This window comes from Vanessa tameamea, chromosome 26 (assembly GCF_037043105.1).
Source record: "Vanessa tameamea isolate UH-Manoa-2023 chromosome 26, ilVanTame1 primary haplotype, whole genome shotgun sequence".
Classification (NCBI taxonomy): Eukaryota; Metazoa; Arthropoda; class Insecta; order Lepidoptera; family Nymphalidae; genus Vanessa; species Vanessa tameamea.
Genome location: NC_087334.1, coordinates 5,583,411 through 5,608,969, shown reverse-complemented (window position 1 = coordinate 5,608,969; position 25,559 = coordinate 5,583,411). Strand labels below are relative to the sequence as shown.

At 30.3% G+C, this 25,559-nt stretch overlaps 1 protein-coding gene across 5 annotated transcripts in view; it reads left to right on the top strand.

The window, feature by feature from the left end:
* Pan (pangolin) overlaps positions 1-25,559 on the top strand; it is a 152,626-nt gene that overhangs the window by 61,067 nt on the left and 66,000 nt on the right. For 4 of the 5 annotated variants that reach the window (XM_026629883.2, XM_026629874.2, XM_064219216.1 and 1 more), the window contains exons 3-4: positions 4,035-4,098; positions 21,048-21,163. In XM_026629883.2, the coding sequence (XP_026485668.1) occupies positions 4,035-4,098; positions 21,048-21,163 (180 nt within the window). The remainder of the gene's footprint in view (positions 1-4,034; positions 4,099-21,047; positions 21,164-25,559) is intronic. The other variant, XM_026629891.2, reaches the window with a different exon arrangement.

Genomic DNA, 25,559 nt, shown 5'->3' with positions numbered 1-25,559 from the left:
ATTGTTCATTAATGTACTTAACAAATGAAAGGAGATGAATTATACATTGAGCACTTGAAAATTTTTGGAGTAGTGTACCTTCCAAGTACGCCACTGCATCCAGTTATAATTACTTTAATATATCCTCCACAAAAATCAACAAATAATTTATAAACTTAAAGCTACGTCAATTTCACATAATTACCAATTTTAATGTTTAAAGTTAATTGCTTTATTTTCATATAGAAATTAATTATGCAGAACGGAAAACCGACGTACGTGAATCTACTAGCAATACTATACATATAAAAACCGTTTATTAAAGTAGTTTCGAGTGTAGTCTTAACAAACAAAAGAACATACTTTCAGTCATATTTTTGCGAAGTCATTACATAATGATGACCATCAATTACAACTTAAGGTGCACTTAAAGTTTTTATCTTGTCATCTAGACTGGAGGAGCTAGACGTCTTGTTTAAGGCTTTCATTCCACTTAGTAAGCTATGAACTGCTATTCAATACTATTACACTATATTATTTTTATTAATATTTATATCACTTATATATTGTATCTATATACTGCAATAGTATAACAATACCTTATGCGGACACGTTAAAATTAATATGAACAAGTCTCAAAAAATTTGAACAATTCTCATTACCTACTTAAGTTAAACAGCAATAGTTGTTAATAAGGATATGCCATTTTATTGAATTGTAAGGAAAAATTAAATAGAGAACCTTAAAATGAGTTAATTTCTAAAGGGCTTTGTGCAACCCACTTATCAGATATTCTACCGCCAAACAGCAATCCTTAATATTATCTTCTATATATTGTATATTAGCGTGTCGTTATAGCTACAGGCACATTACATCTTAGATGCCAAGGTTGGTGGTGCAATGGTGATGTCAGAGATGGTTAATATTTGTGAGGCTATGGCCTTTTTACCGGTCCATCTACCTCATACTCGCTGACGAGGGAAAACGTCATGATGAATACATGAGTTGGATAAAATTATGCCACGTGTGTCCCAACCTTAATGACGGCGTAATGGAATTAACTCCAAGACTTCACCTCAAGGATACCTTTACCTCGCCGTAGGATATTTATAGCATGTAATATTACTTCATTAAATGTAGTCTACCTATTAACGATTAAACAATGTTTTAATAAACTTTTTTGTACGGAAATAGTTTATGTCAATAGTAACTTAAAGTAGCGAAAGCTATAACGCGCTTTTTCTTACTATATTCAGTAGTTGTCAACCTTTAAACATCTTTACATTTTTTTCTTTGTCATATTATGCTAATTTTTATAAGTTATTTTAGTTATTTCATAATGAAAACTAAAAATGCCTTACACAGAACAAAGTAATTATACATTTGTATAGACATCTTCTTCGTTTTAATACAAAATTAGGAATTGTATTTATGAATTACTCTCCAAAAGTTTTAAGTATGCCTCTTCAGGTATGCCCAATAGTAGGATGTTTACAGGTATTACCAATTACAAACTCTATATGGTTAAATTGAGCAGTTAAAAATTTTGACCCAAGATGAACTAGCATCTTAATATAAAATTAATTTCATATTTCTGTGAACTAACTGGATAAAGATGTAAACACACTTAACAATATGAATGATTAAATATAAAAGTTTATTTGTGTGTCTGTCCTTTACGTGTATCCTACACAATTCATCCGATTATGATGAAACTCGTAAGTTATTCAGCATAAGCTCAAAGGTTCTCGTCCCAAACAACTTTAGTACGTTTGTCCTTCAATATAAACGTTCGTGCGAAGCCAGGTCGGGTAGCAAGTATGCAATAAAAAATATTCCAGCTATCAATCTATCAGATCATTAGTTATTTTTTAATTGTTTTCAAATATTTCATAATCATCCCAAGCACTGGAACATAACGTTACAGTTACATAAAACCATCTGCAGACCATATATGGTCCATAGGATACAGCTGCGTTAAAAAAAATCACTATTTAAAAATGCATCTTCGAAGTAATAACATTTAACAACATTAGTATGTAATAATATGCTAAATTTATACATAAAATGCGGATATTTCTAATAAAAACCACAACTTTCATTACAGAAGTCATTTAGTAGTTTTTGTATCGATAATTATATGCCATTAAAATATTTTTAATGTATTCGCGTTGTTATAGAATTATACGAAATGTGTTGATGAACATTACAATAATGTTTATTTATTTTAAACTCTAAATGGGATGTATAAAGGTTAATTAATTGTATATCTAAATTAAAGTGACCGTAATAACTTCGTTCTTTATACAAACGATAAAATTTGAACAAGTAGGTACTTGTACTTAATCAATATTAAGTGAGTAAGACCGAAGTCAAATCGTAGAAAATCAAAGTAATATTTTGTATTTAAATTAAATTCGGTAAATATAAAATTCAATTAGTACATGTTTGTAAAAAAGAGATGTACTATTGTGGTCATTACTGGTTATTTTTGATAGAATTCATTTTACTCACAGCCATATAAAGTTACAATTTAAAAATACTCGAATAAAGCTTACACATAGAATTAAAATATATCGACTACCGTCTGTCATATTCAATCATGAGTGCAGATAAATTATCCGCACACTAAACGAAAATATCACATTTTTATTAAAAAGCATATATGGAAAATACGCACGCACGGCTTTTTTTCGAATAAAATTTAAATCAGTTTTCCATTGAGTCATGTTTTTCAGATCAGTGTTGATATTTATTTACATTCTAGACACATAAATACTAAAGTACCGTTTTAATGTGAAAAATCAACCGGAGTATAAACGGATCGGACGTCGTGACGGCATACGTCATACGTCATGACACTCTCTCATGACCCTGCTGTTTTTATCTTTATCTGTTAAATAATATTTATAGAAGATTAATAATTGCTATAAACCAATACCCAATCATCCGTTTAACGAATGATCATACAAAAAAAACCGTTGTAATGGTACTTACCCTTGATTTGGGGAAAACACGTCCGAGTGGGGTAAACTGGTTTCCTCTATCCAATTACGGCCCTCGTAAAGATATTGGGAGACTATTCTAGAATCGTACGTAATGATATCGTCCAAATTATTTATTATACCATTTTGGTATCGTTTCATTAATCGATAAAAAATTATTTATTATTTACAACAAAAAACTAACATTAATACCCAAATAACTATTATTAATCAAAATCCAATACATATTATTACTTGTCGTCTCGTAATAACTTGTCAAGTTGTCACAAAATACAATCCAAACTATAGGTTCAGTACAGCACAGTAATTTACTTACTAGCTAGTTATTTACAAAATATCAAATCTTTATATATATATATTATAAAACGTATTTAAGTCAATACTTAATCTTTTATTTTCAATATGAGTAATCAATGTTAAGTATATTCAGTATAAGCAAAAAAAAACTCATATCACTTATAAACGCTATAAATAGTTATACCATATCGTATGATACCATAATATTCCCATACACAATCACTAAGGTGTCGTGATTTCAACGGTCCATTGGCTCTTTAGCGAGAGGAAATCTGTTCCCGAATTAATGATAGCGGAAACATTTCGATTTGTTATGTCCATTATTATAGTTGATATTGTTTGGGGAAAGGTTTCAAGTGGAATGAATCGGTTGCCATGGCCCTGAGGGAGCGATTCGTTCGACTTTTTATCGTGTGATCTTTTATTGGCGTTAGTGTCGATGTATTAATTTCTATGATTTAACTTCACGGCCAGGTGAAGTATTGACATTTATCAGTTACGCTGCTGATGGACCTATTCTATCGATTTTTATCTGTGATAGAACTTACTTCTTCTAGAATATTCTTTAACGCTCTTTTCAATATGTTTGTCGCTTTGCTAAATGCTAAACCGTATACTAGCTTCTGTTAGGTACTTTAGATCCTTATTCATTTTATGCTTCATATATATTCCATCTAATAAAAATTCAACTAGTCTATAATGTATCATAGTTACTATTGATAAAAATAATTAATTATTCTTTTTTATTTTCAGGAAAAATCCGGCGAGCCTTATTCCGGTAAACTATCGGTGAAGTCGGATCTAAGTCCTGTGTTTGGTAAGTTTTATTATTTGTCATTGATAACTAATTTAATACGAATAGAACTAGTTATGCCTTCGGGCTCAACCTACGTAGGGCTACAGGGTGATATTACATTAAATTGAACTGACTTATATACATCATTTTTTAAATTACAAGAGATAAGATCAAATTTTAAAATTATTTTTTGTTAAGTATTCTTATATTAAGAAAGACCTAAATTGTTGGTCTGTGAATATTTTAGGCTACGCTCTTAATAAAATCATATCGTTAAATCGTATAGTTAAATATATGATATGTACACAAAGCTTAATTGAAACGGTGTTTTTCTTGAGGGGAGAGTAGAAGATATCCCATGGAATATTTACGGGAACCTGTATATACCTTGTATGTTTCATTACTGATGATAAAAAACAAAGTATTAGTTAGAGCGAAGTGAAACATTAAAATTAAGATAGGCTTAAATTATTATGAATTTTTTGAAGTATAATTTGTTAACAAAAAGGACATTATTAATTCACTCTACCATAAAATACTTCATTAATAAATGTAAAATAATTCAAATAGCATCAAACATAGCAATGGGGGTTCTAAAAAGGGAGATATTTAACTAAAACATTTGCATTACATGTATAATTTTTGTATGTATATTCATTTAATTCTGTAAAAGCTCGTTAAAAATATAAAGTCACAATTAATTCAGTCATCGAAGTAATTTTCCGTCTAGTTTGAAAACGTACGACCTTTTGCAAATCAACGCTCAATATCTTATTAAGGATAGAATATTAAATGAAGTTCAGGTTAAAATGTTAGTGACGTATTCTTGTTTTAGATCCATCTTTGTTTGATACCAACTCTAATAGTATCTAATTTGTTACATTTTGATTTAATAGATTAAATATTAAAAAGACGATTCATATGAAACCTCCGTAAGTCCTTCCGTTATGGCGTCGCATTTTTGCAATATAAGAACATATAATTAGATACAAGTTAGTTTTTGTGTTCTGTGTTTTCTGTCACAAATGTTACCTTTAGTAAACTCTTTTTCCCCCTTAATGATTTGATATATGGACACAAATTTCTTCTTAATGTTTTCCGCAAGATGCGTTGTTACGAAGTCAGTCAATTTATGTTACAATAATGCATTGATTACGTCCAGTACTTATCGATTGTTTTAAAATAATTCTATAAAAATAACATGACACTTTAATCATATGTATAGATAGACTTAAGATAATATTAATTTGCTAATTGCCATTCTTATCAATACTTCATTTCATACTTAGCTATCATAAATGTAAGATAACATCCTCGCTCAATAAGACATACGGTAAAAATATGCAAAAAAGAATAATCCGTTCGTAAATTAGACTCAAAATTGCGAGAAAATCGAGATAAGCAAATACCAAGGTTAAAAATAATGCCTACATCTAAACCTGTTTGAGAGCAAAGTCCTTGTTTAATTCAAGTTCTTTGTTGAATGAAATGCTAAGAAACTAGAATTACTACACTTTTAACGTCGATTATTATTATTTGAGCTGTTTATATTACTTGGTTTAAGTCTAGATCACTCGGCGACCTTGATTTAGTTACCCTAACGTATTTTTTTGAAAAGGTTATATGAGCAATCATCTCTTATTTACCGATAACTCGTCGAGGTTCATGTTCACGATGTAGAAGATGTAAGCCACAATTTACATATCCAGTGACACTTTGGGGCCAAAATTGTTCCTTGTGCATGTAATTGACACGAACAACATTAGCATACTTGTCCTTCATAACGGACTACAGTTATACTTTTTGGCAGAGGCACAACTGAATGTATTGATAGTATGTCCGTTTTTTTAATGTGTAATTTTAGATAACTCCGCATAGACGTTGCTATTGTTAAACAATAAGATTAATCAAGAACGTTGTCACAAGAACTCGTGAAGAGAATGAATTAAATGACTACCATTAGTTCGAAATGTAAATTCTACCAAAAGTACGGGTTCTGTGTAAGTTTATACTATTTTTCAACAAAAATCACTAAAAACCAAAGCATCGTACGTTACACCTAAGATCTCATGATCTCTGAAGTTTACTGTTTTCCTATAAAAAACTACTAACCAGATTAAGAACTCAAATAATATAGTTATTGCCAATGATACTGTGTCACATGTATGCTTTCGTAAACATATTACAATGTAACAAATAACGAATTTTATTTATAGACGACTGAACGTGTATATTCGTATTTCATTGTATTAATATTAACAAAAATATTATTAAAAATGATTTTATTAAATCACGAACTCGGTTCGTAATTACATTAAAATTTCGATAAATTATACTTTTAAAACTGTCCAAATGTGATGGAGGACTGAGGAAAAACGCGTGTTGACATTGCCGAATTATACTTAAAGACATACTTTACACAACATTTAATTCGATTACTTATCTCCAAGACACTTCAACCTTCCTTATTTTATCGAATGGGATTTATATTCGTTATATTAAAAGAAATGCTATCGTCTGACACTGAAGGTCAGAATTGATTGTGATAATTTGTCAGGCTCCGAGAATCTTCATTATTGTATGTCAATTTACCCACCCGTAGTTTTTGCCTGATTAAGGGAGCTGACATTTTGTCTTACAATGATGTTTATTTATGAAGTTATTATCATTTGTATTTAATTTTGATTGGTTTGAAGACGTGAAAGCTAGACAAGAAGTGAAAAAGAAGTGGTTTTCTTTTTAAATACTATATCTAAACATGTTTTTAATTATCATTATGAAACAGCAATTACATTTATCAAACAAAAGGTTTTATATGATATTTTTATTATATAACGGACTTTTGAAGATAATCAACTGTTAGAATATTGATATAATTTTTTAATAGGATTAAAATATTTGCTGACAATTTCATCTTTGTCGTGGATGAATTAATACTAATTTTTATGCCATAAATGTACCTACAGGTTCATTAATAAATGAATTTGAATACGAAAGCTGAACGGTAAATAATAATTATTGATATAAATTTAAACACTTAAAATTCAGTCTAGTATTTCGAATCCAAGCTTTAAAACATCGTTAAGTTCAAATGGCATATAAAAACTATTGTCTCAAGGTGAATCATCGAGAGATTATTGTAAATCGAATGTTAAATTGTTTTCTATAGAGTCGAGGAGGTGGGAATTATCACGGTGATGTCGGCCCGGAGCGGCCATTATGTGAGAATTATGTGTGTTTTATCGCCAGCTTATAATCATCTGTCACTATCGTTACAATATTTTCGTATAATTTCATCTGACTCCACCTCTTGATAGGGATGCTGTTGGTATTGTTCTCAATTGAAATATTCAATGTCGATATTTTGTGTTGGTTACGCTATTGGTTAATTTTTATACCGGAAATGTATTGAAGTACTCAAAAACGGTGAATAAAACAAAAATGTTTTTTTTTCAAATATTCGTTAACATTCTTTTGTTATGAATAAAATATTTTCTCGAATCATTCTATCAAATCGTATGATTTTATACCTGCGTAATGGTTCTTTTAAAATAAAAAAAAAATAAAAATCAATATTAAATTTTTCTATCGATAGTCGCCCATCACTATCAGGCACGTCCGAACGCCTCGTTATTTGTTGTTCTTAGTGTCGTTTTTTGTTATTTTTTTTCCACGGGATGTTTTCGTGGAACCGGTTCTCTAATCTGATCAGCTCGCCACGACTCCGGGCGAACCAGAAAAAAAAAATAAAGCATGTGATGTACAAAGACTATTGGGAAGTTTTGAATTATTTTATGGGAACTAAGAAGTTATCTGTCTTGATGTATATCTTTGGACTTTGGTGTAATACTAAAGTAATTACAACAAAAAAAAAACTACGAAGCCCATTTCTTGTATCACGTTAACAGCATATGGAATGGTCTAGAACATTTACCTTACATTATCATTAATAAAGCCACTAGTATTTACCATATAGGATGAAAAAATAAGCGAGCCAGTTATTACAGGCCCATGGCTAATACACGAGATTTCAAGATGATTTCTTCGATAAATAGAGCTCTTGGATAAATAGTCTCTTGTGGATAGTATAAAAAAATAGATTACAAGTTATTAAAAACCTTACTCTTTCTATATTTTCATCCTATACATTTTAGTTATAGGTATTTTAATGCTTATTTTAAACATCCCTGCAAACATTTATCAATTTTAAATTTTCGTTTCATCATTGAATTAAAAAAATCTTCACAACAACACACTATTAAATATGCATACAAAAAGCATTACAAGTTCTGCTTCAAATATTAATATAACAACAAAAACTTAAAGCTTTCAATCATATTAAATATCGAGAAGATCGATCAACACAAGTGATTTTAGTCAGTAAGTAACTTAATGACGAAAAAACATTTTTTTTTTCCAAAAACTTTTATATCACTGGTCTTAAATGTAGAAATTAGTATTTTATATGATTTAAAAACTCGTTACGAGTATACATACTTATGAGTGATTTTAGATATATTTCGTTTTGGCTAGACATGTTTCTTAGTGTGTTCATTTCTTTTAATGTATAATTTTCTTCTACAATAAGGAGGCCGTCTTGTGACTTGACGGTGACTACTACCCTGCATTTTGTGTACCACGCAAGCCCAGCATCATATGAATTGCATTATTCGACACATAGTACTCTCGTCGCCCGCGACTTCCCACGGTTTTAGTAGCAGGTCGTCTGGTATTACGCATAAAAGTGCAGCATATGTCCTTGGAGTTCAAGCTTGCTTCATACCGAACTAATTAAATTCGGTACAGTGGTTTGGCCGTGAAAGAGTAACAGACAGATAGAGTTCATTTTTCATTTATAATATGAGAATAGATATAATGAACAACACCTTAGTTATGCCAGAATTCAGTAAGGACTATCATTGATAAAGGCGCACACGCAATTTCATGTCTGTGTTAATTGTTAAAGAGGTTCTTCTAGAGCCAATCCTAGGCAAAGTGTCGCGTCATGGTTATAAAAATAGATTGTCATTTGAACTGAATCTACTTGTAAAATTCCAGATCCGTTGCATAAAGGCAAAGCGGTAAAATTTAATTTGCAAGCTTTGATTACGAGCACCGAGACAGGTGAAACTCAATAAAGGCTTGTAATATACGAATGCTTTTAACCAATCCGTGTAATGATTGAAGACATTATTTATAAGGAATTATTATTGATTAAAATCAACATTTTAACAAAACATATTGATTTGATTTGACAGTCGTGATAGCACACGTGAATATTAACAGAAAGTGGCGGGGTCAAACATGAATAGGCAGCACTAATTCGTATGTTCCATGAGTTGTAAGAAAAATATCTTGAAAACATGTATATTGTTGATGAAAATCTTGCATAACCATCCCGCATTGGAGTAGCGACGTGTAAGCTCCAAAACCTTCCAATATGTTCCTATTCCTTAAAAAATTTTGGACTATAGCCCACCTGTGAGATTTATGGGCTATTACTTTAATTTTAGAAGTATTTTTTTGAAGCATAATTTTTTGTAACGTTTTCGACCGAAATATGGTTAAACTGTCACGTGTCCGGAATTATACGCTTTTTTTGTGTTACAAGGATTAAGAAAATCATCTATAATGATTTGCTTATTTGTCAAGTTATTTATTTAATCAATTTACTTACAACATTTAATTATTAAAATCCAGTCACTATACTATACTGTCTAGTAAGAATAGTAGAAATACCCCATAATAAGGAATTACTAATATTCCTATTTACCCCTTAAGCTAAAGCTTGTGTTAGAAATGGTGATGACTTTAGCCCAAGGGCTCAAGATTGATCCTGTGACTTTTACATCGCCATATTAAACCACTGCGCTATTGACGCTTTAAGTATATTTGAATCTGTTACAGACGAAACGGAAATAAAGATTTTCAACAGTGCAGGACAGTTTAATAATAGAAAGCACGGCTGCGGTCGACTCATACCCCTGAACTTAAACGCAACTTACTATATATTTTTTGTACAACGAAATGTACGGTTATCTTGATAGCTATCTTTAACCCGACATTGCCTATGCAATAAACCATTCCTCAATCTGACAATGCCAATGATATTCCTTAATTACCTTAGTTCACTAATACTTAAATCTTCGGATAAAATGATTGAGTTGCCCGTGTACACTTTTCGTATAATTATCGCCTAGCAACAATATTTAGTATTTTTGTGTTTTTGATTGTGCCAATGTAACGTCACACAAGGGTATCGACATCTTAGTTCCTAAGGTTGGTGGAGTATTTCCGATGTTAGGTATAGTCAATATTTTTTATAGTGCCAATATATTTGGGTAGTGGTACCAGCTACCATCAGGTATCGTATTTGCCAGTCTTTTAAAATCATAATAATAATTATAATGCGTGGTCCGGTATATCCCTTATTATTACACAAGCTCACTAACAAATAAACTTCAGATACGAATATAGAGTTCAAATCCCGCTGTACTTATCATTCCTTGTGATTTTAAAAAAAATATATTTTTTAGTTTAAATCGTATTAGTGTTTCGATATATTCTATCGCAACATAATTCTTAATAGTTTTCATTAAACTTGTCACTCGATTAAGATAAATTTCTGTTAAAACCAATTTGTCAGTTTAAAAACAGTTACTAATATTATAAAATGTTGCTTATTTTACTCGTACGTTTAATTATATACTATGGGGTGAAGCTGTGGCTTTACCAGCGCGAATCTTATAACACCTGCCCTATAGCGCACAAAACGTCACCCGTTATTTGACCCCCTCGAGGAGTGAATTAAAAAAAACTAAAATTTAACTACAGTTTAGATCAGCCTTTTAAGCGTGAAGAGTTACTTTTGCCTTTAAAATATTAGTATAGATCTGGTACGTTTGTACTATATTATAAGAAGTTGTCTCCGAAATGATGAGACTTTTTGCTGAGATATATTTTATAATATAAAATAAACTGAAGCTTTCACTTTCATCAATAAAATCTTGTACGGAATATGTAATAATAATCAAAGTTTAAATATATTTTTTGGTAATTGTAAAATAATCTGAAGGATTTTTATTATAGAGACGAATATAAAGTAGATTTTTACTGATAAGAAATTATTATTTAAACATTTGTTAGTGGCCATAAGTTTAGTTTTTTCTAGACTCAACTAGTCTGAGTATTTATATTCACAATACGCTTTTGAATAGGACTTGATCGTCTATTACTAATGCTTGTTATGTGTAACCAGACTTCGCACCCGAGAATGAACATTAGCTTACTGCAAACGCGTATCTGATCCATAATTCCACGTTCTGTTCATATTCATAAATGTACATATATGTAACCATTCGTCTCGCTCTTTTCTAGCGATCATCATTATCCGTCTCGCTCTCACACAATTTGCGATTCATATTCCAGTCTTGGCTACCTGTTGGATGTTTTATGTCATTATATCCGAGTTCTAATTGGAACTTGATATGCGTTCACAATTAAGCGGCATCGTTAGATTAACGAGCTTTTTACACTATCACAGGCTCGAGTGACGAACTGACAGCGAATAGATAAGGATATGTTATATATAGATATATATATAATTTCCTATAATGAGAAGTAATTGGCGTAATCAGCCGTTTATCTCCCGTCGTTACGGTGTTTATTCAAATATATTCGCTTTTTGTTTCGCACCATCTACGGTTGCAACAATTTTAATGTCAGCCGTAACTCAAAAGGCGTCTCGTTTTTTTGTCGCTCGAATATGAATATTCAAATGTTCTATAATAGTTGACGTACTATTCAGATCTTGTGTCGTATCGTTTTTTAATTCGATTCATATAAACAATTATGTGTTAAGTTACAAATTTCTGTAAAAACTAAGACATATGTCAACTGTCAGTTGAACATTTTGAATGTAATTATTTTAATTAAAACTGAAAATGTCGTCTTGACATGCGAACGTATTTAAAGAAACACAGTGTGAAATAACCTATTTTTTTTAAATTGATGTATGTATATACTTTTAAAGCGATGCCTTTTCTGTCTAATTGTTTAACATGTTCCGTTTTTAATGAATTGTATTCTATATTAGTAGGTATATTAGGGATCGAATTTTAAATAAAACAGTAGGTCGTTTTGTATTGTTTTTATCAGCTATGGAGACTGTTTCTCGTGTATACTACCCGTCAGAGTCAAGTCCATCAATCATCCGCAAGAAGGTTTTATTTAAATTAAGTGATGACGAATACACTGGATGAATCCTTAGCTATTGGCCAACAAACATTATTTGAATAAAATTAATAATACTAGTGTTTATTGTATTGATAATTTGGTAATTGTATATTTTCATTGATTATACTAAACCCAATCGATAGCTACTAAACAAAGACAAAAGAAAATCGTTTGACAAAGCGAGGATAAAAAAGGTACTACTTTGTTTCATATAGATTTTTTTTTGTATAAAATATCGTTTGAGAAATGTTATACTTTATATACAGAAACGTTTACGATGAAATGTTTCAATATATGAATTCTATAAATATTTCGTAATAGGTAATTATTTTTTATAAAGCATTAATTAGACGTACTTAAGGTTTGATTAATTCTGGCATCTCCGTCAATAACGTGTTCATTTGTTAATAGAGGATATCGTTGAAATAAAATATTTATTAAACCAATTAATAGTTCAAGCTGATAAAATTATCAAATAATTAAATACTTAATTATTGTAAACGATTCTGGTATTGTATAAAAATCTGATTAAATTTTTCAATTGATTTGTGTTTATGATTCATCTCGTACATTACACCGAGCAATGATGACACAGTAAGGATATTTATGTGTCTAAGAAGTAAATAATATTTTGGATTATACACCTTAGAACCACGTCATCCAGTTTATTTCCTTAAATGATAAATATAACCGTTAACTTAGCCTTAACATTGTTTCTAAATGGATATTATTAAAAATGTTTTAAACACCTAACGATGAAATCGATATAGACTTCTTGGTAGCCTTTCGTATCGTTCTACCAGTGATATGAACTAGAAATTGAAACGGTATTTGGATTCGGAAATAAATAATATATATATTTGGTTTTTGGGGATTACACGAAGCTCTAAGATAGTACACGAGAGCAAATTGTATTTATTTAGGAAGATTTATCTCAAAAACTACGTAAAGCAAAATATAAGGTGTACACGGATATTGCCTAAACAAATAAAAGTTTCACGGCCTGCAAACTCGCTGACCGCAAAATTATGGAATGACACAATGTCCGGTCCGGAACCGTTCGCCTCCCAGGTAGCGTTGAACTTTTTTACGTTATATCAAATAGCATGGGTGGTATCACTAAATGTTATAAATTTGATTTGTCTGTGTGTCCCATCACGCTCAATTGTTTGAAACAATTCTAAAGATGTTTCTTATACTTAGACATAAAATATCGTGTCATTTTTAATAAAACAATTTTTATTCTGTTATAATTCAAAAAAAAGCGAGTACTCATCGAGAAATGGATATAAAAACCTCGTGTCGAATAAATGTATTGTTTTCTAAAAAATCGTATAATTTTAATAACCTCTAAAATCTATTTAAAGCTTAACAGCTCCATCGACCCTTTAAGTTTATCCAAAAACTATGTGTAGCTAACAGGAAGTAAAAATTTTAAACATTTAGACAAGTTAATTTTTTATACGTAACAAATAATGTTTATCATATCCTTCAGATATTCGCTTTATTCATTAGAAGAAATATAACACAGGTAATGTGCATATTTTTATTTTTTTTATTTTTGCACCTTAAAATTACGTCCAGTGAGTAGATATAAGATTTAGTGGAACAGCAAGCAATTTGCAAGAGAACTGATATTATCCTACTATAATTTTTTTGTACTCTAATTAATAAGCAAACATTTAAAACAGACGAAGCAGGTGACAGGCAATAGTCGTGCTATAATTTGATCAAATGACTCACTCTACTTGTCAGGGTTATATTCGATTTTATTGCTTTTCCATTTTTTGCGAAACCTAATATATTTTAATAAAATTTTATCTTTTTTCGTATTTAAAATATTAATTCGTATATCGTTATAAATTGGTAACTTCGTTGGCTATAAATGTATAATTTATTGTTTATTTAATTTATGTTATGGTTAACATTAAAATTCGTTACACCCATTTTAAAAATGATTTTGTTCAAACAGATGTATATAGCTACGTTTATATGCTTAAAATGTGATAACCAATGTCAAAAATTTAATTTATGTTAAAAATTTACAACAAATTTACTTACTGCTGGGCTAAGGCCTCCTCTCCCTTTAATCCTTTAAGTTTTCGACTAACACACACACTTGTAACAAATAGTCGCATTTGCGTTTTTTGCTACTACACCACAACTAATCGAGATAAACTAACAAAGGGCGATTTTGGTTCCGTACCCCATCTAATAACCTAAAACAGTTATTAAAATACTTATACAGCCACAATAGTTTAATTATCTGTATAAATAAAAGCTTTGAACAGACAGTAGTCCCCATTGGTATATCTTTCTCATAACATGTGTGCGTATGTCTTTACCTCGTATTACATCTCAACCAATATTTATTTAGGCTTTGGACCCACCGCGGTAGTTCTGAGAAACACTAGTATAGGTTTTATAGACGCTGCGGTTGAAATTATTTTGTAAGGGTTTTAGAAACGTGTCTGATTTGACGTGTAAACGAGCTTTTTAGTGCTACGTCATTGATTATTTTGTGTTATAATTGCGAGTTGAAACTTTTTCGATTAAAATCTATTTTTTTTAATAAATAATATCAATGACATTTTCAAATATAGAGTATTGTTATTTTGAACATATGTATATATAATAATATATGCAATTGTAAGATGATTTTATTTCGATGAAATGTGTAAGATTAATTTAAATTCGGAACGTATTCCGCTGATTAGAATTGGCAATAAATTCAATATTTACTTATGTGTCGTGAAAAAACTTAATCGCGAGTGTAGCATCCCTATTGATATTTTAATAATAATAAAAAAATGTTACAAGTAAATAAACATCGATTAAAAATTATTTTCATAAATGCGATAATATAAATAATATCACAATATAATAATTTATTGGGAACATTCACAAATATCAAATTAATAAACCGCGTTATAAATTCGCTCAGAATCATATTCTGCAATATCAACAAACAGAATCTATAATTACTCTTATTTAGCTTATAAATAAATATATCGTCTGTATTTAAAGTGTATATTACCTAAATATTTAAAATAAAATATAACATATACGTAATTATGTCGTCGTTTATATAATATTTTCTTAACAGTTTAAATAGCCTTAATAATATCTTACGTTGTTCATAAATAAAACAATGAATGAGCCGAGATGGCCCAGTGGTTAGAACGCGTGCATCTTAACCGATGTTTTCGGGTTCAAACCCAGGCAGTCACCACTGAATTTACATGTGCTTAATTTGTTTATAATTCATTTCGTGCTCGGCGATGAAGGAAAACATCGTGAGGAAACCTGCATGTGTCTAATTTCAACGAAATTCTGCCACATGTGTATTCCACCAACCCGCATTGGAGCAGCGTGGTGGAATATGCTCCATACCTTCTCCTCAACGGGAGAGGAGGCCTTAGCCCAGCAGTGGGAAATTTACAGGCTGATTATGTTATTATGTTATGTAAATAAATAGTAAATTCATTATATATACGTATTTTTGTCGATCGATCTATCTCAATAAAATATGTCTGTCCGCACTTCTTGTTTTCATATACTAATAAGGAATTTAGTATGTAAGTTCAATATTTCTTGTAGTAGTACATATATTGAACATATAACAGATGAGTGACAGACTGAAGAGTAAAACGCCATTTAAGAAATATAACTACAGGGTATTTTGCCCGTTCAATGTTGTCGACATTGCGGACCATTGCATTTTATATCGATAGTCATTAACCATTCAAAATGGCTTGTAAGAGCATATTTTAATGTATGATTTTGATTTAGTGAATATTGTTTATTATTGAAATGCTACTAAATATATTTAATACAATTTTAATATAAAAAATTATATTTTCTAACACATTGATAGGTATTTCATATCGATGCTATCGCACTATTTATAGAATGCATTCTTAACTAATTTTATATTTCTGAGAAATATTTTGAAATCGTATCGACAATTATCTTTAAGATAATAAACTTTATATCGCAAGTAATATGATTTACGTCACTAGTATATAATATTATTTGAGGTATAAATCTATACCATACAATCTTTATAAACAAATGACAAGCTTCGACTTTGCATATACAACTTTACTAGAAAACGGTCTAAATAAAAAATAAAGTAATCAACTCCCGTAATTTCTATACTAATTAAGCAACATTTCAAACTTATATTTAACTTTAAACACTAGTATGTATAAGTCCAACGGTAACTCAAATTATAACTAGTTCCCTCAACTTAAGGAATACATTCGTTTGAGTACCATTAAAGCCTCATTTTATGTTAAGCATAGTTTTTATAAGTAATTATATGTACATTCGTAGTCGATCATAATTAAACCGATAAAACATTGATAGGATCTATAAACAATAAAATGAAAATGCTTAAATTTAATCAATGAGTTCTTTATAATATAATTTCATTATTATCTTTACAATTCTGCAATATGTTTAATAATACTATTAAACAAATTAAATTTATTAGTAAATTAAAATATAATTCGTATATATATAAAAAATAATGTTTTATAATCTCATTTTAATGCATTTATTTCATTTCGAAGCTCGGGCGGCCATTACGAGAGCCGTGTCATTACAGACGCTTCTAACACTCATTAAAATAATTCCACGCTTACAAAACAAATTACCGTCAAATTGAAAGGGCTCGAGTACTATTGTAGGGATGCACCACAATTAGTGGATTTAGACGCCTTTCTTTACATTACAGTTTTTAAATTTCGGTTTTTTGTATGGGAGAGTAAGTAACAAGTTTAAATGTCGCAATATTGGGCAAGGCCTCATCACTTGCATTATACACGGCGAATCTCTACGACTTGGAGATGAAATTTTGAAACAAACGATAATAATATTTTTATATGCAACTCTTATCTTCAGATACGCTACATTTCCGACAAATTTTTAAAACTTTTTTTTTTTAAATTAAACCGTAAAATAATTTCTTAGTTTTGATTTGCTTTCAATGCAAATAAATAATCTTTTCATTTCAAACGTATTTTTCATATACCTAATATTTTTTAGATTTTATTATATGTTGAATTTCCTGGTTTTATTCGATTAATTAGATTGTTTTTATCTACGTAAAATATGCGAACTTCAAGTTTATGGGCTTAATAGTTCTAATTTAATCAAAACTTGGAACATCAACGGAACTTAAACATTTAGTTATTCATACTCTAATATTTACTATACTTTCTTTATTGAGCTTTCAAATATTTAAAGTGCCATATGCCAAGAACAAAGGGTTTACGAACATGGGATTATAATCTGTCTATCAAATGACATAAAAGTTAATATTCCTTAAAGAAATATATGTTAACCAGAACGATAACCATCGAAATTAAGATAAGGATTGAAATAAAATATCTAAAACGATGTCATTGGTAATTTTGAAATGCGCGAATGTTTCTATCGCTTATCTTTATTACCATGTGTTTCCGTTTAATATGGAGGAATTCGCTAAAATATAGTAATTTTAAGATTAATTTATATTTAATCGACAGACATTAAATTACAAAACCAACAAGGCTTCGCCACAGCTGTCGAGCCTCGCGAAGCGATAGCGATGTTTCAGCTGTTATAATTTGATTTTAATACTTATATTTTGAATTCAATTTATATGTATTTTAAATATATATAAAAAGTTACTGGTTTTTCTTTATGATTAGTCTATAACTACTTTGGTAGGCAGTTTAAATGGATAAGGTTCTATCTAAAAAAATAAAAATTACAACTGCAAAAAGACGCAAGTGATTGTATTTTGTCTATTTATGATATTAACGGTTTAATTATAGTTTTAGTTGCCATGGTGATGGCAGAGGAAACATGAATATTATACAAATAAAAAATGAGTAATGAACAGTTTTTTTTGCTACTTACGACCTTCTGTGCGATTAGTGAATTAGTGTTAGTAACAGCCCGTGAATATCACAATTACTACGCAAAGGCGTCTTTTGTTCGTGAAGGATTGAGAGCTTAATTAAACGTGTAACCAGAACGAGATTACTTTCCAATATTTTATCTGAAATAATTTATTTATGCAAACAGACACTAATAACCATTGGCACTTTGTCGTATCTATTACTCTCACCTTCGCTACCATTTGAACTCCGAAGCCTTACGAACAGTAAATTTACACTTGCATCTGTGACCGTAACATAAATAAATATTTTATGAAAAGTAAATTGCCTACGGAACACTAACCCGCGTGACCTGACACAAACTTGCTTGAATATTTATTTCCTTTGCCTTTATACGTATTACATATTATTATCATAAATTACAACTATTTATTCATTGATATTAGATATTTTGTTCGGTTTAATGGTCACCTGCTTTAGACTCATTTCCTCTTGATTGCTTTAGCTATAAAAGTATACTTGACATTAATGATACTACTAGAATTAACAACGGGAATACTAGTAATAAAACGTAATTATTCAACTCGTATTAAAATAGTTAAATGTCATATAAAATTACTTATAAAATTAAATTTATAATAAAAACGTTAACATACAGTATTAAGTTATTAAAGAAATTGTTCTATAGTCTATTATAGTCGCCACACAAACGCGATCAATATTGCTGACACTCGTTTTGAAGCAAAAATATGTGTGCACATCTGTTAGTGGTTCTGCTCCGTTTGTCGACTGGCTAACGAGGTATGGCATTTATAAGGCTGCAGTTCTGACCTTGGAGTTGTTGTGTTCCGGATTGAAGGGACATAGCATCTTAATTCCCAAAGTTTCTTGGTGCATTGGCGATGAAAAAAATGGTTAATATTTCGTGCAGTGAGGTGGGGACAACTTACTATCGTCCGCCTACCGCTATCACAAAATACCATGATTATACTATGTAGATTAGTTAATAGGAAGGACTATTAATACTATTATCGTAACCGTTGTTCAGTGAAGTGTTCACTATTTAAATGTTTAATATATTTTAAATGTCCTAACACATTTGATTTATTCGCGAACATTTCGCAAAAATGTTATGAATTAATGTAATATCATTATGGGATACTTTTTGTCACGGGAAGATACAGATTATTCCAGTTAAAGTCAGAAATATCTTCAAATTGGCAAACATGGCGTATGTTTGCGTTAATTGAATATATATACGGTATTATAGCCATTGTAAATGGGACGAGAATTGTGGGTTACAAGGATTTCAATTCAGGAAATATTCATGTTTATACCCTAAGCCTTTCACGCCTAAAGCATCCGGCAGCTCGTACAGTAGCGCGCACAATTACACGTACAAATTACTCGTGCAATTTGCCTGTCTGCGCCCCGCCCTGCTCACGCTCTGTCTAGCTGATATTTTATTTCACTGTACTTATTACTTCGTTATTCGACAAAGATTTTTTTATTGAAGTGAAACTTCTTTGTACTCCTTCGTTATATAATATTTTTGTTTTTATATAAAGATATATTATATATACATCTTTATGTAGTTGACACTTGCAGGTTCCTACGATGTTTTCCTTTATAATCTATCGGGTATTGATAAATATTAATATTTAACGGTGTTAGTCCAGATTTAAACACACGATCTTTCATTTAAATTGACGAGTAATATCCACTTGCCTATCTGTTCCTTGCTCTCTAATCATAAAACCTTACACACACATATATATAAGAAAACATTATTTATAATATTACTTGAATACATTTAATATCATTGATACAAAATCAATTCTGATCACATCACACGGAAATCACTTGATTAATTTAAATGAAACTTACTTTAGTAACGACTTACATCCTCTATCAACATATTGGATGCTTCTTAACTAGATTCAAAGATAACTTTAACGGAATCTTTTACGGGTTAAATATATCCAATGAAATTTCAGAATATTTTTATAGTCCGTATTACATACTTCCACTACATCCGGTTTCACTCAGGTTATTTATTGAGAAATGATTATGATGTAACGATCTCGACTTTAACTTCGATGGGAACCGCAGTGCCGAAACATGACGAGAATATTAGATAATAATCTTTATCATAAACATAACAATAAGGGCTCATACTACCATCAATTTTCTGCTTTCAGTCATCTGGAATTCAAAATCAAAATATACTTTTTTACAAGCAATTTTGAATCGTCATTTTACAGAACTTTATTAGGTAAAGCTATCACCGGTTCGGACTGTAGATTCTACCGAGGAGAACCGGCAATAAACTCAGTAGTTACTCTCTTTCAACATTTAAAATACAAAGTTATATAATTTAAATACAATTGTATATTTATATATCCTGACTGGAAGTCCAACAAGTTTTAGCTCCACGCTTTTTTATCATCCAATATAAATAAGTATAACATAATTAACATTTGTGATTCTTCAGTAAGATCACTAGTTTTATTTTATTTCTAAATAAGCGTTTAAAGTTCTTAGAGTAGATTCGTATTTATAGTCCAAGCAAGTCGCCCAAGAAATCAGTTACCAACTTGGACGTTCACATCGCTACGTTAGCCTTATATGTCTACATGTATACTCAAACTAAACTCTTTCTTTTAGAAGTCAGTATAAAAAAGTAACCTGTTGTTACTTCTATGTCAATTGTTGCTGTAGCTTTTCATTCGATTTAATCGTTTAAAATGACGACACATAACTGTTCTAAAGAGTCTCCTTATATAAACGAGATATATTTGTAATTGTTGTTTTTGATAATGTATACTGTAATAATAATTTTAGGTTTTTTCTCTCCAGGTAAATTCGAGCCGCATCCTGCAGCGAGCTTCAACATGGGCTACCTAATGGCGCCGTACCCTTACCCCAATGGCGGAGCGCATCCATTGCCTGTTTCTATGGTAAGTCAAATTACTTAATTAATGTATTTGTGACACAGTTTAAACGGTCAGATAGTTTTATTATTATTTTATGTACTGTAGATATATTTTTGTTATTAACGGGGCAATTACGTACCTATAGTCTATTTCATTCACAAGAGTACAAAAGCCAAATAAACAACATTTGACATGCGTTTTGAATGCGACGAAGCTGTTATCAGAACTTTTGAAGTAAAATTCAAGTGAACAAAAGTAGTGAAGTGAATTGGTGTTGTAGTGCACAATATAGCTGAACTAATAGTAAATCGCATGGAATAGGTAAACCAAAGGTTTGTATATGTTTATTCCTTCGATTGGAATAGACAATATATGGGACCCCTTGGCCAAGTGGCTGATTACCCACTAAACTTCTTTGTCATTGGAGAACGCTACAAGATCTTACGAAGATCCTATGAAGATGTTTATAGTACTGCTAGAATAATTTTATGCTGCCGCCTGACTTATGTATTTAAACGACACGTGCACGACTCACGCAACTGAAGTAACATTTAAACGTTTACGAACGTGCGATCCTCTGGGTTAGTTTACGTTGCTCAAAGCTGCAATTAATAATAGTATCAAAGTAAATCTTTTGCGTTCAATAACAACAGAAAATCTCCTGTCGCTTACAAATAATCTTATCAGCTGTTATCGATATCGACTCATGTGATATCTATAATTTTGCGTGTACTGATAAATGTTAAATATATGTGGTGTCAGACCGGTGCAACATGTAAGTTGCATGTTTTACGCCAAAAAATCATTATTATTTATACCTACTATGTTTTAAATTGTTTTTATTAGATTGGTTATTAATATCTTAAAATAAATGTATTTAATTATATGTATATTTTGTAATAATCTAATATCCTTTATTAGATATTTTAATGGCTTCTCTTTTAATACTTTTCGTAAAAAAATACAAATTTATGATGATATTAAAAATATAATTTATATTATGTAATTGTAACTAAACAAGTAACTGTATATTTAGTTAATTATACGAGGTATAAGCATTGCAGTATCTCCGCCCTTAATAATGAACTATCCTTGTTTATTATAAAAATAAATTTTATAATTTACTTGAGTAATCCATATATGATTATAATCATTTAAACATTTAGTTAAAGTTCTATTAATTTTTATTTTTATAATCATTCGTCTTATCTCGCCCAGTGTGGATGAATCATAATGACATTTAACGTTTGTTAAACCCTTAGATATCGACTTATCATGCACTGAATTCTCACATTAATAATTTTCATTGAACAACTGAAATTAAATTTTACTTTGAATTACAATAATGTATTAGAAAAAATAAGTAACTGAAATTCAATTACAAAAAGAATCTATAGTACCTACATCATAAAAATATATATATAAATTAAAACAAATTGATTAAATACTGCTATAGTACAGTTGATTCGCTATTATCCGGATCAAAAAACTGTCAGTATTCCGTATTATCGAAAATCCGGATAATCGATATCGAAGTCAAACTTCGGGTGAGACTGTGAAGCGTTGGTACTTATACAATATATGCTATAAACGAAACGCACTGCGTCTCCTTATGGTGCAAGTTAAAGTTACTAATGCTATCAGTTTCATATGTATTGTCTTAGTCGTCCTCTCAGTAAGATATTATATATTTATTAGTATAGACAATTGGTCCGCAGTTTTAAAACACGTCTGCTCCGATGACTTCTGCAATGTGCATGTCAGTAGCGTACAAATTAACAAGACTGTGTAAGCCTAGGTATTCCAACGATAGAAAATCAGCAGCTTTCTCTCTTGAACGCTGTGTGACTGTGAATGTGTAGAGCATGTCTTAGTCCTGAACCATAGGTCTTAAGTATGAAAAAAAATTTAGTTAAGAGTCTTATACGTTACCTTAAATCGAATGACATTTTTGGAACCAAGTTCTTTTACGCGGCTTACAGTAGAGTGAACTGGCAGAAATCATCATGTAAGGAAAATTAGTTATGGCTCCGTGCAACTTTTCTCTTTCTTTATTTTTCTGTTGTATACGGCTTTAGTTAAACCTATTTTTTTATTGTTTTAAATCAGACGAGTTTTTAATAACAATTTCGTCTATGACATTTCATTATTTTTAATTTATTTTATAGTTGAACAACACTTTGGTCAACATCATTTTGGTACTTCTGTATGTTTTATCTTATTACAATTAGCAAATACTTTAGTAACTTTAGTAAAGTTTCATAGAAAAACCCTATGATATAATGTGAGCAATTTTCTTGTGTATTTTTTATTTTGCTTAATTTATGACACAGAGGTAGACAAGCTGATTAGCTTTCGTTAATGCTTCATTTGATATTAAGAGCTCATATCCGTTGCAGTACACTATATTGGTTATTAGAATGATCCCATCTTTGGGAAGGCGCCCTTCACTATGATATGGTTCGCCTAGTGTAAGGATTACGTAGGATTCGGTTTTACAAATGAAAATTATATCTCGGCCGTTCTTGTAAACAGAACTTTTCGCCTGCTACCTATAAATAAAAGCGTAACTTCGGAATTTGGATTTTATCGCTAACGATAAAATTATACCATTAATTTACTGTTCCATTGAAACCAAACTGTTATAGTTTTGTTTATATAGCTTTTTAATGGACCACCTGATAGTAAATGGTCATCACGCCCATAGACATTGGCGCTAAAATACATAATAACTATTACTTACATCGTCAGTGCGCCACCAACCATGAAAATGTCTCTCGTGCCTGTAGTTACATTGGCTCACTCACCATTCACGCTGGAATACGTCAACACTATAAACAGATAGTAGCTGGTGTTATATATATATGTATAAAGGGTTATTTATTTATAATATTCCTAATAAATATTATCTTAGAAACGAACGAGATTAAAATAATAATTATTATCATTCAAGGTTATTTACGGAACCCTAAAACAAAACAAGATCAACTGCTTATTTTCAAATACCATATAAATAAACATTTACCAATATGGCGATCCGGATCGTAATTTAATCTAGATACTATTTTTATTGAATTATTCCTCGTAATAACCGCACCACGTGTCCGGGTTCGAACCCGGGACTCGCCGGAAACGGTAATACAAACATTTTTATTTCTGTCTTCATCCTGGGTTCGTCGTTATTTATTTTATGGATATTTTAGTCCTTATGTTTTATTGAATAAGATCGTATGCTTTATAATAATTTTATATTCGAATATGGTTATCAGTACCCATTTTTTTTATGGAATATGTAGGAGGACTGGCCAATGGCTCACCAGATGTTAAGTGATCACGACCACCGATAGTCATTGACGCTCTAAGAAATATTAACCATTTCTTACATCACACAAATGCTTACCAAACTTAGGAGCTGAGATGTTATGCTCATTAACCCTTTATATATAAGATTTATTATAATACATATTTGCAATGTAAATATGAATACAATCAGATACTAAAATATAAAATTACTGGATCATGTAAATTTGTAAATTTGCGCCGACATGGTCCCGTAATTAGAACGCGTGCATCTTAACCGATGATTGCGGGTTCAAATACAGACATGCACTAAAGTTCCATGTGCTTAAATTATTGTTATAAATTTCATCAAATTCGTTTTAGTAGTTTGAACGTGAACGAGTAACAGACAGACAGACGGAGTTACTTTCCCATTTATAATATTAGTATAGATTGTAACGTAGCAACCCTAACCAAGAGGTAAAGGGGAGAGTTCACACTGTGAAATATTTGGTGCGTCACTTTGTAAAACAATTTTAATTATAAGCCAGCGTTGTCACGCAGAATGTGATAATTAAATTCATATTGATTATTGCATTTTTGTTCAGCACACGTCAGGCTCGTCTCGATGTTAAGTGCTTGATTTTAAACTTAAATTTGGATTTAAACTCAAAAGTGGACCTTATAAACAAATATTCAATCTAAACTTTTTAAATTGCCCGTGTAATAATAATATTGATCCGAGAAATCTTTGTTATAAATTCACATATATAATTCCACAGGAGCCAATTTGGACTACTTAAAGTTCAGTTTAAATCCTCTAAACTTTAATTGTATGATTTATAGGGAAGAGTTGATGTTGAAATTTATTTGTCTACTGAAAACGCATGCGCTTTGTTGACTTGTTAGATAAAGGTTTATATAGGAATAAGATGAAATATAAGGACACGGTCTAGTAAATTATATATTATATAAAAGTATCTGATGATTGTTTATATAAAAGATTTTTTATATTTATTTATTTTTTGTTTTATTTACGTATAATTGTTTTTATTAATTATAAAAATATTCCTGGGTAAATGATAATTATTATTCGTAATATTAAACTTAATAACATTGTCATTGCTTTCAATGCAAAAAT